General features: G+C 49.2%; 1 protein-coding gene across 1 annotated transcript in view; it reads left to right on the plus strand.

The window, feature by feature from the left end:
- Window positions 1-9,802, plus strand: part of RALGAPA2 (Ral GTPase activating protein catalytic subunit alpha 2) — a 95,309-nt gene extending 85,507 nt beyond the window's left edge. The window contains exons 40-41 of the mRNA XM_041417284.1: window positions 5,823-5,861; window positions 8,071-9,802. Of these exons, the coding sequence (XP_041273218.1) occupies window positions 5,823-5,827 (5 nt within the window). The 3' untranslated portion in view covers window positions 5,828-5,861; window positions 8,071-9,802. The remainder of the gene's footprint in view (window positions 1-5,822; window positions 5,862-8,070) is intronic.
- Window positions 9,803-14,218: the final 4,416 nt, after the last annotated feature.

The raw sequence follows: 14,218 nt of genomic DNA on the forward strand, positions 1-14,218 counted from the left end.
CATTGTCTGGCGTTGCTGGCTCCAATCCTGGCGTGCTTGGAGCTTTGTGAGGAGATAAGAGGCCTGTGCTGGCCGGGCAGTGGTGGCCAGGAGCAGCAGGCAGAAGGCTTTGGAGATAAGCACTGGCAGGAGGGGGGAGGAAGCCGGGGCCATTTACATAATCGCACCTCTTCGTCCTGGAGAGGCGTCAGGGAACATGGGATGGATCTATTGATCTCTGCTGAACTGGAATACTAAACAACGCTAGGAAAGCTTATAACTTAAAGCTTTGATTAATGTTTCCTACATTAAAAAGTAGAACAGCTGTGCATTAAATTCTTTTATACACTCTGCCAAAAGTCTGAGACAAAAAAATCGCCCATTTCAATAGGAGCGCGGCGCGTGCCCAGAGCTGGTTGTTAGCACTTGAATCATTTATCTGCCGACGTATCAGCAAATAGAATTGTAGATATAGGGATCTGTTCTAAACGTTTTGCTTTTGCTCTGTGCATAGTTGTGTTTCGTTTTCGTGTTGTTCTTAGCACATGGTATTGTGTCACATGTGGTTTGACAGGGCAGACCCCTCCGCAGCCCCACTTTCTGAAGGATAAGCTGTGTATGCCAAACACATTTAAACTGTTTCCCAGTAGCTGAGGATTTCAGAACACTGTTAAATCAAGAGTACCCGGGTATGATTTCATTATTTTAATTGCTTTTAAGTGCAAAGCCTCCCCCAGTCAGGACCCAATTTTCAGACTTCTGAACCTCAGAATTAATTTCCCGCTCATGAACTGGAGGCCGGCCATGACTTCTGGTGTCAGAATCTCCGCTTCAGAGAGTCTCCTCACATTACCTGCTGATTCTCCTGCATATTTAGTCAGTGATGAGCAGGGGCAGTGTCAGCTGTGGCCATGGGGATGTGTTTTCCATCAGATGCCCCTCAGCAGTCGGCAGGGAGGCTGGATGCAGTCCTGGCAGCTCTGCTGTTCTCCAGCCAGGCGTGCTCCAGGCATAGATCCACCTGTCCTGGACCTGCAGGGATCACCTGTCTGCCACTCTGGAATACAGGGGGCATTTTTCTATTCTGAAACAGAAAAAAGGAGTCAGGGAGCAGTTAATAAAAAGAAGCACTTTTTCCTGAAGGAGTGGTCAGACACTGACACAGGAGGCACTGGGTTCCCATACCTGGAAGTGTTCAGGAGGCATCAGAACATGACCTTGGGGTGATGATGGTGCTGCTGGGTTGGCCACTGGACTTGTTGATCTCTTCCAGCCTTGATGATTTTGTGGGATGTATGGAGCTGACACAGGTGGGAGTACAAGCCAGTCAGTACTGCTGACTCTGCCGAGCATAAACTGCTCAGGTAAATTTAAGATTAATTCTCATCTGACCTGATTCTTATAATGCCCCTCAAGTGTGATGCTGTCAGTGCTGCAAATGATGTGTGCAGCAGAGAGGGTCAGGGAGTAAGGGTGCTGCTTATCACAGTGCAGCGTTCTCAGGAGTCACCCCAGCACAGGGAGAAATCAAACACAGCTCTCGGTGACATACTGGGGTATCCCTGACTATGAGATAATTCTTGGAACTGGATGTTTTTGTGTTTTCTGATGCTGCCCCTGGGGACGCATCCCCAGACTCATGTGGGATGTGATTTTCCTGCCCTGGCTTAGTCTCCCTGTCACCAGTCTTGCAGGTGCTGCGTTTTCTGCAGGAAAATTGTCCAGTTGATCTCCTTTAATGTTTTGAGGAACAGAGCCTTAAACTCCCTGTATGGATTACAGATAGTGTTGAAAGTGCAGCCTCATAGGCAGAATGGCCATGCCCAAACTCATGCAGGGGATGTGCAGATTAGGAACAAAAGCTGGGAATATGGCCCTTTGTTGCTAAACTGGTGCATTACATGCTGTATTTTAATTAGGCAGGGTTTGAGAGGCAGCCCAGGAAATCCTCTATAATCCAACACTATTGAATTATTCTCATTCTTTCCCTCCGCAGATTTCTCTCCTTTTTAGTGAACAGGCTTTAACCTGATATTCTTGCTCTCTCAGCCAAAACCAGAAATAGTGATTCAACGAAATACTTGTGTGTTCTTTTAAAAAATTGGTGAAGCTGAAGTGGGCAGAGCAGCACCCTGACTTCATCTGCCTCTGTAGCTCCTTGGGGCTTTGGTCTGTTTTAGTGTAAGATCAGCAGCCAGACGCACAGTGTTAACCTTGGGAAGAGAAAGGGGCTGCTGGATATTCCAGAACTCTCCAGTCACAGCTTTCCCACCACAAGGATCCTGTCCGAGGGGATGCTGTTCTGGGGAACCCCCTAGCGGAGCGCTGCCGCCGGCGCCTCAGGGGTTAATGGGAACGGGCACACTTGACTGCTGAGAGGACTGATCTAATCACTGCCATATCCAAGTGCATCTGTTCACCATGAGGTCATTCTTGTGCATGCTAATGACTTGGAAAATAAAGCACAATGCTCAGCGTTATCAGGGAGGATATAGTGTAAATCTTGGCTTCTTTAGTTGCTAATGGGTAATGTGGAATGGGCAGAGAAAGCATCTTGGATTCTCCAGCTTAATGTTTTTAAAGAATCCTTGTCAGAAGAACTGTGCTGGAAAACTTGGACATGTGGTATCTGTTGATAAATGGATTCTTAAATGAATATTATGGCATTGCCCAAGCGCAACACTTGAGTCGAGGAACTATTGAGGTTTTCAGCATTCCCTGGTTTTAAAACCCCGGGAGCTGTGCCTGCTGATTTACATAAAACCGAGATTTTGCAGCCTTTTTGTTGCAAAGGTGACACATGCTTTTCTTTTGTCTCTGGACTTTTACATGCGTAAAGTTCTTGTATAAAATATTTTAATGTACAGCAAACAAGATCTGGTTTATTTTAAACCACTTTTTTGTTCAATGCTGAGCTTTATCTTTCCCACTTTAAAGCAAAATTATTATTTGGACATGCAGATTAAAAATATATTTTTGACAGAAACAAAAACAAACCCAGAGTAATTATTGTTTTAAACAGGACTGATGGTTTTTGTAACAGTAATTGAGCTAAGGATTCCTTTTGCTTTAGTTTGGTTTTTCTGGGGTTTTTATACTACTTTGGGGGTTTTGTCATTTTGTCTTTTTCCTTAAAGCTCTGTAGGGTGTTTTGTCAGATCTGTGTCCATGTTCCGTGTGTGTATATCTATCTGTCTATGTAGTATTTTTGCCTGTTTTCCTGGGAATATTAGAAATATACACATGTAAAACTGAGTAGCTGTGCCACAGTATCCAAGCACACGCAGTGTGTGCCAGGGGTTGGGTTTAATCCATGTGGCAGTGTTACCTGAAACTGAACAATTTGTTTCTAATATATGGGATTTAGGAAATTCCTGACTGTCCTGGTTACTAGCAGAACAGGGAATTGCTGCTGCATGGAGCAGGTGTGAGGTCTGCTGGGCGTGGTGCTCAGCAGGTGAGGTGGGACACTGTGCAGTTGGTGCTGCCATGGTGGTGCAGGCTGTCCAGGCAGGGAACAAAGAGGAACAGCTGAGGGAAGTGGAGCAGAGGAGCCAGGACAGTTACCACAGGAGGCAAGACTCCAGGGCTTTCTCTTCTTCCTTCCCTGTGAGGACTATTCGGGATGAGGTACGGGGACCTCTCATCCTCAGCAGACTGGAGCCTGCTGCAGCTGGGCTGCCCTTGGGAAGTTCCTGCAGTGGCACCAGCAGATGTGGGAGCTGCTCCTTGGTCATCAGAGCTCTGCCCATAATTTTCCTGCCCATTTGGCAAGGCTGCTGCCTCAGTGTCCCCATGAGGGTCAGGAATGGGCTGGCATTAAGCAGGGCAGGGTCACAGGTACCACAAAGCGTTGGGGGCAGCAGCTCTGTGGCCCAACAGGCTGATTGATGCAGGTGAATGCCCAGGAGCCCAGGCCTGGCTCCAGAGGGTCCAGATCCCTGCAGAGCCCCAAGGAAGTGGCCGCCTGCCCGGTGTGCTGGGGCTGTCCCTTGTGCCACCACTGAGGGTGGACAGTCCAAACTCGTCCCCCGAGGCTGGGCAGGTGCTGGGACTGCTTCCCCCTCAAGCCTCATGTTCCCCTTGGGATCTCCACCAGTGTAGGGGGTGAGAGCCACATCAGGATTCTCAGCCTGGCCCCCTGCCTTTTCCATGTAATTAATTGGCTCAGAGGGTGCTCCCCCAGCTATGCTCTCCAGGAGAGGAGGTGGTGAGGGAGGGTTTATCCTAGCAATCAGTGCTGGGATGGACAAAAATATGAGCTTGATGGGCCGTCTCTTCTGCTGGGTGACAGCTCCAGCTGCTCGAGCTGTCAGCTTGCAGAAGGCTCCAGGCAATGTGGCCCCTCCACATTTTCCCTCTGCACTGAGGCACTGGCAGAGACCTGCAGCAGAGGCAGAGCAGAACCAGGGCAGAGCCGTCCTGTGGCCTCGTGCTAGGGCCTGGGCTGCCCTACCTGTGACACCCACATAACCCCCAGCACTTGGTGGGGTCCCCCTGCCTGAGGCTGAGCCTTGCAAAACTCAGCAGCAGCTGCTCCAGTTTGAGAGTAATTAAACTTCAATGTGTACGTTTCAGGCTTATTTCCGAGGTGCTCAAACCACGGAGGCCCACAGTGGTGCCAGGAACTCCCACCTGAGCTGGGAGCTGTGGGTGCCATTTTAAGGTCTGTTCTGCCCCTGTTATTAACTTGTAGTGTCAGAGTCTCTTTACTGTGTCACTTACAGCTTTTCAGGACACTAGAGGAAGCGTGTGGCTTTGATTAACCCAGCTTCAGTTATCCATGGGTTTTTCTATGCAGGCTCAGGATGCTGCTTACAGTGTACTTGGAGCCTGTCTTTGGGAGTTGGAAGCAGGAACACTGTGCAGATTTATGACAATGTTTCTCTCTGGAATTTTATTACCTTTGCATTTACTAGGAAGGAAAACAAAGATTTCCACAGACCTGTCCTGGCTGAAAGGTTAACAGGGGGCTGTAACAGGTCACAAGCCCATGTGAAAACTTTATAGTTCTTCTCAAGTACCAATCTTCAGCATCCTTACAGGTCATGTCTTACCCACCCTTGCTTTCAGGGGTGTTCAGCTGCTTCATGAGCAGTGGTTAAAATGCCATTCCTAGAGCACATGCCCTGGGGAAGGAACCAGGTTTATTCTGTGGACTGGATTTAAAATGCAATACACCATCTCTCTCTGGCTTCCTGCAAGGTAACCTTGCATTTAAAATGCTACCATCTATATTTTAATTCTGTTTTTAATCCCTCCTGCAAGAAATGTGTTTTAAAAGCTTCATGCTCTCTAAGCAGCCTCACCTGTGAGAGGCCCTCCACTGTGTCTGTGTGTGTGTCTTGTCTGAGTGCAGGTGTGTGGCTGCAGGATTTATCCATTCAAGGACTTCTGGCACCAGGATCGCTGCGCTGCTCACTTCCTGGAGTTTTATCTGGCTATAGTGTCACAGACACTTCAGGTCTCCATGAAGCCTCAAATTTTAGCCAATTTCAAATGGTGTGACCAGCAACAGTGCTGGATGTGGAGCTGAGGCATGAAGCAGCTGCACACCACCATCCCACAGCAGCAGGTTTGACAGAAGATGAAGCACAATGAATATTCATTCCGATTTTTGCCAACATTCCCTCCCTTGGTTGTTTCAGTCCTCAGACCCCAGGAGAAAGTGCGTGGGTGTGTGTTTTTGCAGGTCCCTGAGGGGAGCTCCCCTTCCCACCTTTAGCGGGGTGTGCTGTGTCAGGCGATGCAAACACAGCAGTCACAGGGTGCTGGTCCTGCACTGACATGGTTTTGTTCTCCCCTTTGGTCCTTCACTGACATAGTTTTGTTCTCTCCTTTAGATTAGAGTGTTAATGCTCTCGGTACAGTAACAGCCACAGGTAAGAGCGATGCTTCCTGCAGGCCCCTCTGCTGCTGCTGCTGCGGTCCATCACTAACAGCTCTCCTTCCCCTCCTCCTCCCTTGCTGCCTCTGCTCCACGTTCAGCTCTACCTCCTGTGCTCCATGCTCAGCTCACGCCTCCTCTGCTCTGCCTCCCATGCTCTGTGTTTGCCTTGTAGCTCCCATACTCCGCGTGCAGTTCTGCCTCCTCTGCTCTGCGCGCGCCTCCTGCGCTCCGCACGTGGTTCTGCCTCGAGGGTGCAGTTCTGCCTCCTACAAACAACACAATAATGCCCTCCCGTACGTTAATGCCCACAATATGTGTACAGTAATGGCCCCAGTAATGCCTCCTGCGATCTGTGAACACTAAAAACTCTGTGTGTGCCAGATAATGCCTCCCATGATCCACACACGGTAATACATCCCGCGATATGCGCCTGGTAATTATTTTTTACTTCTAAGCTGCTTCAGCTTGTCCATTTGGAGAAAACTATTATTTTGACCATCTGCCATTCTGCCTCACTGCAGGAATGTCAAGCACAACACCTCCCTCGAGAAGCCTTCCCTCCCCCACACTTTTCTCCCCAGCCAATAGCACCACAGGTTTTGTTTTAATCCAAAGTTGACAGCTCTCCATTTTTCACAGAAAATGCCTTTACAGGCTAAGTCACACTTTCCACCTTTTTAAAATGTGCTATTTCCCCTCAGTCACTTTTCTCAAAGAACCAATCTGGTAAGTAAGGGCTGTCTTTGAGATGCAAACGCAGGGCTGCAGGCAGGCTGAAGGGGCTCACACTTCGAGCTGTGCTGCTGCTGTTCCTCTCCTGCTCTCAGTCACTCAAACACCCAGAGCTGCTCAAGCAGAAGCACAGGTTACACCTCACGCTGGAAGTGCAGCCCCGAGCCAGGGTGAGTCTTTGTCCTCAGACAGCAGCTGAGGGCTCATCCTGCTGCCACACTGATCTGTGGCCATGTCCCCACCTGTCCTGCAAGGACAGTGCCCTGCTCACCTGTACCCGAGGGCCAGCTCAGCCATGGGCAGCTTCAGCCAAGGCCCTGGCTGCGCTTTGGGGCATTCTGCGCACGTTTGGGATTTACCTGGGCTAGGAAGGTGAAGGGAGGATTCACAGTCATCCCTCAGGAGGTTCAGAGGGGGTGCCAGTGGTGCCAGCCTTCAGAGAGGGTTCAGAACATTCCTGTGCTCTCCCTGCCTGGTTCCAAGGCTGTTCCTCACTCCTACCTGTAATAAAAAACTTGTATTTACACTTTGGGAGAGAATTGCAACATGGTTTTAAAAATACTGTTTCCTTAGGGAGCTGATGAAACACTGTTCCCCGGGGAAATGCCTTGGGACAGGTCAAGCTTTCAGGAGCAGGGCAGAGCGTGTCCCTCACAGAAACTGTGCCTGGTTTTGGTTATTAGTGTCTCATTTAATGACCATGTGCTCACCTGTTCCCCCTCAGCCAGCCTGGGCAGGCCTGGCCTCCAGGGAATAACCAGCAGGTGACTCCACTCAACAACAAAGCATAACCCCCCCATACCCACAGCCCCACAAGACCCTTCCCCAGTGGTGACCGTAAACATCAGTAACAAGGGTACCTGTCATGTAGTGGAAGAAATTGTGATTCTTTAGGATTTTTCCAGAGGTTAAGGCACCTTCCAAGGAGAGTTATCTGCCAGCCATCATGCTGGGAATGCTTGTTTCCAGCTCTCTGTAACAGGCCAAACACAGAAGAACAGTTTAATGACACACAGCAAAAAACAGTTTTGTATCACCCACACAAATTTTCTATCACCCACAAGTATTTTATGTTGGAGCTTGAAGTGAGCAGGATGGGAGCTTCCTTCCTCCCTCCCATGGGGCTGTTAGGGCCCTGAGAGCCATCAGGGGCTGCAGGGGCTGTGCAGACCAAAAGGGGGTGATGCTGGGGGGCTCAGTGCTCACCTGGACACTGATGGCCTCTCAGGACCTCGCTGCTCCTCACTTCTGGGAGCTGGCAAAGAGAAATCCCTGATTTCCCTGGGAAGCGCAGTATGGCAATTCTTCAGCTGCCTACAGCAAATTCCTCCTCTGGAGGTCAAGTTCACCTGAGCGATGCCAGGAGAGGCTGGGAAGAGGCGAGGGGCTGTGCTGTGCCACGCGGTTATTCTGAGGCCACAGGCTGTTTTGTCCTGACCTGGATTTTCCTTGCCCGCTCTGTTTTCCAGGCTGCCTCACCACAAGTGCAAGCGCCGACCTCGCTGACACCACTGGCGTCGAGCTGGTGGAGCCGCCCTCGCCCTCGCGTGCCTCCAGGAGCAGGCTCTCCAGGAAGCTCTGCTAGCGCCCTCGGCAAGGTGTCCACCTGAACCCCGGAGAACGGAGCTGTGGCCGGGGCAGCCACGGCACCTGAGCACAGATCAGAAAGGGCAGTCTGGGTGAATACGTCTTGAGGGGTGAGGCGAGGGGTTTGCTCTGTGAAATGGCCCTTCCCCAGTCTGGTCAGACATGGCTGGGGATCGGATGTCACCTGTGTCACCATCACCACGGCACTGGCACCAGGTGAGCAAGGGCCCCAAGCCCCTGGGTGCAGGTGCCGCAGCCAGAGGTGAACCAGCACTGAAACTAGTTATTTAATGTACCCTTAGAGCATCGCTTTAGTCATCCCAGGCAGCACCTACCTGTGCATTAAGGAGTTTCTTCTAAAGAGAGGTCTTCCTGTGACTGGCCAGGTAGCAGATGTTCCCTGCTGGAGCACAGGTGGATGAGGGAGGAGCTCTCCAGTTGGTGCTGTCCCACTGCAGGAGTGCCGTGGCCTTTCTGTGGTGTGTGCACTGGCTGCTCACTGGAACTGCTCCCTAGATAAAATAAAGGGAAAACAAAACAAGAATAAGCAAATCCCTTTTAGAAGAACAAAAACCACACTCCTGCCATGATCCCTTCCCTGCACAGTGTGGGTAACCTCCTCACCTTGTCCCAGCAGGCTGACCTGTCTCTAGCCAGAGTACAACACAGCTGAAGGCTTCTGAGGACTTAGGATGTCCTCCTGGCACCTGCTGTAGTGAGCAGAGCTCATGTTGGCAGTAGCTGATGTGTTTTGGTTTACACGTGTCGTAGGTTGATGGGGTGAAAATTTTTATAGTTAAATCCCAGGTATTTTAAAGCAACAGAAATCTGAGATCCAGCAGCCACAGAGCCCTGTGCTGCTGCTGCTTGGTTGCTCCTGGGCACACACATGCACACCTCCCAACAGAATGGGAGTTGCTTTAATAGAAGGGATTGTGTTTTTTGGGAAATGCGCCGTTGGGCCCCCATCTGTTTTTGCACTTACACTCGGTGTTACAGCCATCTGTCTGTCTGACCGTCTGAGTGCCAGCACCTGGCCAGAGGCCACCCTGTGCCTGTGGGGCACATTCCAGCCATGGCAGTGATGCCCAGGCAGCCCTGGGGCTCTGCCCTGCACTCTGTGCCCGAGGGGCAGCAGCGCAGCCTCCTGCCCAACAGGAACTCACCTGGTGCAGCTGCAGGAAGGAGCCTCTGTCACTGAGGGCTTGGACAACTGGTTTGATTTTCTGCCTCACAGTTGGGCTTTGCTTCTGTTGATTTTCTGTCAGTGAAGGAACCTAGAAAATAAAACATGTATTTTAATTTATTTTACATTCAGGGCTGGACAGACAAGTCTGTCTGGCGCTTAGTTATCCAATAGCTGGTCTGAAACAATTTCAAAGGCATCCTTCTGAGTAAGGAGCCCTTTCTCCTTAGAGCAATATGTACCTCTAATTCAGGGAAGAATTAAGACATCAATGAAAAATCATGTTTTCCTGATGTCAAAAAACTCTTAATTTGTATAAACTCCGCTGTGGTTTTGCACCCTGAACTGGATGACAAAGCCACTCTGTCACCCCTCACAAAATTAATAAATCTTTGCTCACAATAAAATTTCTCCCCAGAGCAATAAAAGGCAGTACCTGTGTGGTGTGTGTGGCGGCGGGTGGGAGGTGCCGGGGCTGGAACTCCGAGGACACTGGTGGTGCTGCTGGCACTGGGCCCAGCTGCTGCAGGTGCCATGGCTGTGCAGGGCTGGCTCACAGGGGACAGGGACGGTCCCTGCTGGACGCGGGTTCTGTCCCTCTTGGCAGGAACAGCCGCCAGGTGCGGAGCAGGCAGCGGCGTTCCCAGCCTGGAGTGCTCTTGAGGAGTTCACACCACGCTGTGACTGACACGGGCACCCACGGTCGTGCCCTGCGGACCCCACGTGGCAGCAGTGCCCTTTGCCACCCTGCAGGGTGACACCTCCTGCCAGCCCAGCCCTGCCCAAGGTGCCAAGCACAGAGACAGACTTTTGGGGCCCCCAGAAGCCACTGTCCATAACCTGCTTCCCTGTAATGTCCCATGGCCCAACCACCCGCATTGAAAACAAGAGGTTTTTCGTGGTGATTTTGTACAGCGACATTCCTTAAGCAAATGCAGGGGGCTGCACTCAGCCATAACTATGTCTGAAAAGACAAAGCAAAGTTCCCTTCCTTTGCTGAAAAGCCTCAGCAAAGTCCTCTCCTAAATAGCTTTCAGGTGCTCTAACCAGAAATGGAGAGTGAATCCAGCCAGCTCCAGATAAAGCTCCCTTTGCAGAAGTAACCGCACACTCTCAGGAGCTGTTGGGAACCCAGCTTCCACCTACCTTTCCCAAGGAGGATCCCTGCCCCGGGCCCAGCACCACCCTCGAGTGAGTGGAGAGCAGGCTGGGGCTGCTCTGTGCACTCAGGCTGTGCTGGCAGCGCTCTGAGCCGGCGGTGCCCCTCAGCGGGGCTGGCACCGCCGTGTGTCCCCGCTGCCCTGGCAGCTGTGGCCGTGTGGCTGTGCACAGCTGAGGGCACCCTCGGGGGCTGGGGGCACTGGGACAGGACACGGCCACAGCCAAGGGGCTGCAGCGGCGCTGGCACAGCCAGTCCGGCATGGGGCAGGAGCATGGGCCCAAGGCACCCCCAGCTCTGCACCGACGGCAGCAGCTGCAAAAATGGCATTAAAAACAATCTACTAAATTAAATAATATGTAGACTAGTTTACACTTACCATGGAGTCACAGAATGGATTGTGTTGGAAAGGAACTTAAAGCTCATCTCATTCCACCCTTACCATGGACAGGGACACTTCCCACTATCCCAGGTTTCTGCAAGCCCTGTCCAACCTGCCTTGGAACACTTCCAGGGATGGGGCAGCCACAGCTTCTCTGGGCAACCTGTGCCAGGGCCTCGGCAACCTCAGAGCCAAGAATTTCCTCTCAATATCCCCTCTAGTTATACCTTCCTTCAGCTTTAGAAGGATGCCTAACATTTTTTACAAACATTTGTATAGATATTATCTTATTCCTACACCTATTAATATGCTCTCTTTAACTACAGAAAATATATTAGGGATCTTATCCTATGTTGTATATATTGTATGCTACAGTATTGCAAAAAATATGTCTAATATTTGATGTTTCTATTAGCTAGAGTACATGTTTATGTTATAGGTATTAAATACACACAATGTGTATATATTATTACATTCAGGAAAATATATGCAATCTGTGATCTATGATCTAGGTATAATATAAGATATATAATGTGATATACATTATATATTATACAATTATTATATCATATATGGACTATATATTTTATCCTATTAATACCTGGTTTTGAATATTAAATATTGACTATAAAGGTAATAATTTAATTCAAAATTTGGTTATAGGTTACCTAAATACAATATATTACCTTTACATTATATGTGTATAGCTACATATGCACATATCCCTGGGATATATTTTAGTTATATTACATATCGTGACAAAAACTATAACATTACTTTGCTAATTGTAATATTGTGTGCAAATACATGCAGTATCCTTTTATTTAAAATGTATATAAGAAAATCATATCAATCATGTCAGCAATGTATGAATTCTATATAACATGTTATAATGAACATGTAATATTTGGCACATATATGATGTGCATTATGGAGAATTCAGTACACTATATAAATACAATAACAGTATTTCAGACCATGACTGACGTGTGTCTAGTGGATATGCCAGGTGTGCACACCTACACTCTGTCCTCCACAGCACACAAATCCTGGCTGCAGAGCTGACAAAACCTCCTGTCAGACAAGAGTGTTTCATTACATCAGCACTGGCAATGCCTCAGTAATTATATATAGTGCATAGCTGATATTATGTACTGTAGATAATAATATGCATTGTCTAAGTGGCAGTATATAACAGACATATTAGTATCTATTGTCTAATATAATATGCTCTGATGTAATACATGTAATATATTATTACATTAAAATATATATTGTAATATATTATTACATGTAATATATTATTACATTACCTACATATTACCTGTTATTATTACCTATTACATTACCTGTGTTATTACCTACATATTCTGAAGTTTACTTCTATAAATTCTCTATATTGAATATACTGCTATAAAAGGAATATATTTTTTACATTTATCACAGAATCCTAGAATAGTTTGGGTTGGAAGAGCACAAGAAAGCTCATCTCATTCCACCCTTACCATGGGCAGGGACACCTTCCACCATCTCAGGTTGCTCCAAGCCCCATCCAAACTGGCCTTGGATACTTCCACGGATCCAGGGGTAAATGCAAACTATAATTTATTGTATGTAATAAATTCTGATTTTCTTCTGTGTGTGTGTAACTAAACCAAAACCTCCCAGCTCAGACACTCCCAACTGTATATAATTTTCCTCACATTTGTCATTGAACTGGTGTTGCGCTACAGGTAATTTCCCTCTAAAAACCTGTAAAATGAGCCAATAAAAACACCGTGCTTCCATACCTTGAGAAAGCAGAACCTGTTTTAACCTGCAGCTGAACCATGCTCCTTCTCTCCCCCAGCAGAGGCAGAGCCTTTGCTCTGGTTAAATCCTCCCTTCACTCACCTTCCCCATTCCCTAAGGAAGGCTGAAAAGCCTCAGCAGAGCAGTACAGCAGGCGGGTGGGAACAGGCTGGGCTGTGCATGCCCTCGCCTTCAGAGCTGCGAGGGGGCTTTATTAGAGCTTAAAAACAGTGGTTCTTTTTTAAGAGGAACAGCTGGTTTAACTGGACCTGGCTGCTGCAGATAATGTCCCAATTACCGTGTCAGGAGGATGCGCTCCTAGGAGGGTTCCTGTGCCCGTGTGGGGCTCCGGCTGCCTCCACTGTGCCCAGCTCTGCCCAGCTTCAGTGCCTGGCTGCCTGCTGAGGAGAAAACAGCGTGGTCAGAACAGTGCTGGGGCAGCCCAGCACTTGCATCCAATGGCACAGGTAAGAAGCAAGCCTGGCAGTGTCTGGTGTGGAGCTGGTAGCACAGGACAGCCCATGCTTGGCATGTCCCATCTCAATGATTAATGCATCAAATGTTGCCAGAGGCAGACCTTTGTTACATGGACTGTAAATCACATTTTATGTAAACCATTTATAGTCCTGATGAGGCTTCTTACCTGCATGGAAGGATCTGAGGTGTTTAATGCCATTTGTAAGGATGCACCTGCAAACCCGAATCCGTCATCAAGGGGAGCTGCCTGGGTGCTTCAGGGAAGTGTTGTCCCACCCAGCCTAAAACACTCACCACAACCCAGCACTCCTGACCCGGCAGCAATGGGGCAGGAGGTGTGTTGGTACCAGCACACCACAGCACCCTACAGCACCCTGCAGGCACAGCACCCCGCAGAGAAACACCTGTGACTCCATGAGCCATTTCCCAGCTCATCAACAGCAATACCTTTTTTTTAAACAGGCTTGTGTTGTGTGAGGAAGAGTGAAATCCAAGGCAAAAGCCAATGTCTGTCCTGTTTCCAGGCTTGCCCAAGTCCCATGGATACCCCCCAGCTGCCCACCCCAGAAACAGAGCAGGAGGTGCTGGGCAGGGCCCCCCAAAACCCTGAGCTGTGCCCAGCTGTGTTTCCCAGTGAGTGCATCCAGCAAGGCAGCTGACAGATGCCTTACTGCACTGATGGCTATGAGGAACCATGGTGTTGCTACCAAAACTTGTAAAAACCTTCCCTGGGGACAAGCATCTTCCAGAGAGTCTTCCCCTGAGGGCAAGAGCACCTTGCCCCAGCTCCCCAGCAGCCCTGAGCAGGGATGGTGTCCATGCTGTATTCCTCTATCCAACCTCCCAGCTCCTTTCCCTGTGCTCACAACACTCGGTCCCAGACCACACGTTTGGCTCTCAGTCGGAGAGGAGCAAGGCTCCAGCACAGCAGGCAAACCCCTCTGCCTGAATGCACAGAGCATGAGCAACCTCTGCACCAGCTGCCTCCACTGCGTCATATTTGGGGCAGGATCAGTGTTTTCCACGGTGCCCAAA

This window comes from Onychostruthus taczanowskii, unplaced genomic scaffold (assembly GCF_017590055.1).
Source record: "Onychostruthus taczanowskii isolate IOZ18803 unplaced genomic scaffold, ASM1759005v1 scaffold55, whole genome shotgun sequence".
Lineage (NCBI taxonomy): Eukaryota > Metazoa > Chordata > Aves > Passeriformes > Passeridae > Onychostruthus > Onychostruthus taczanowskii.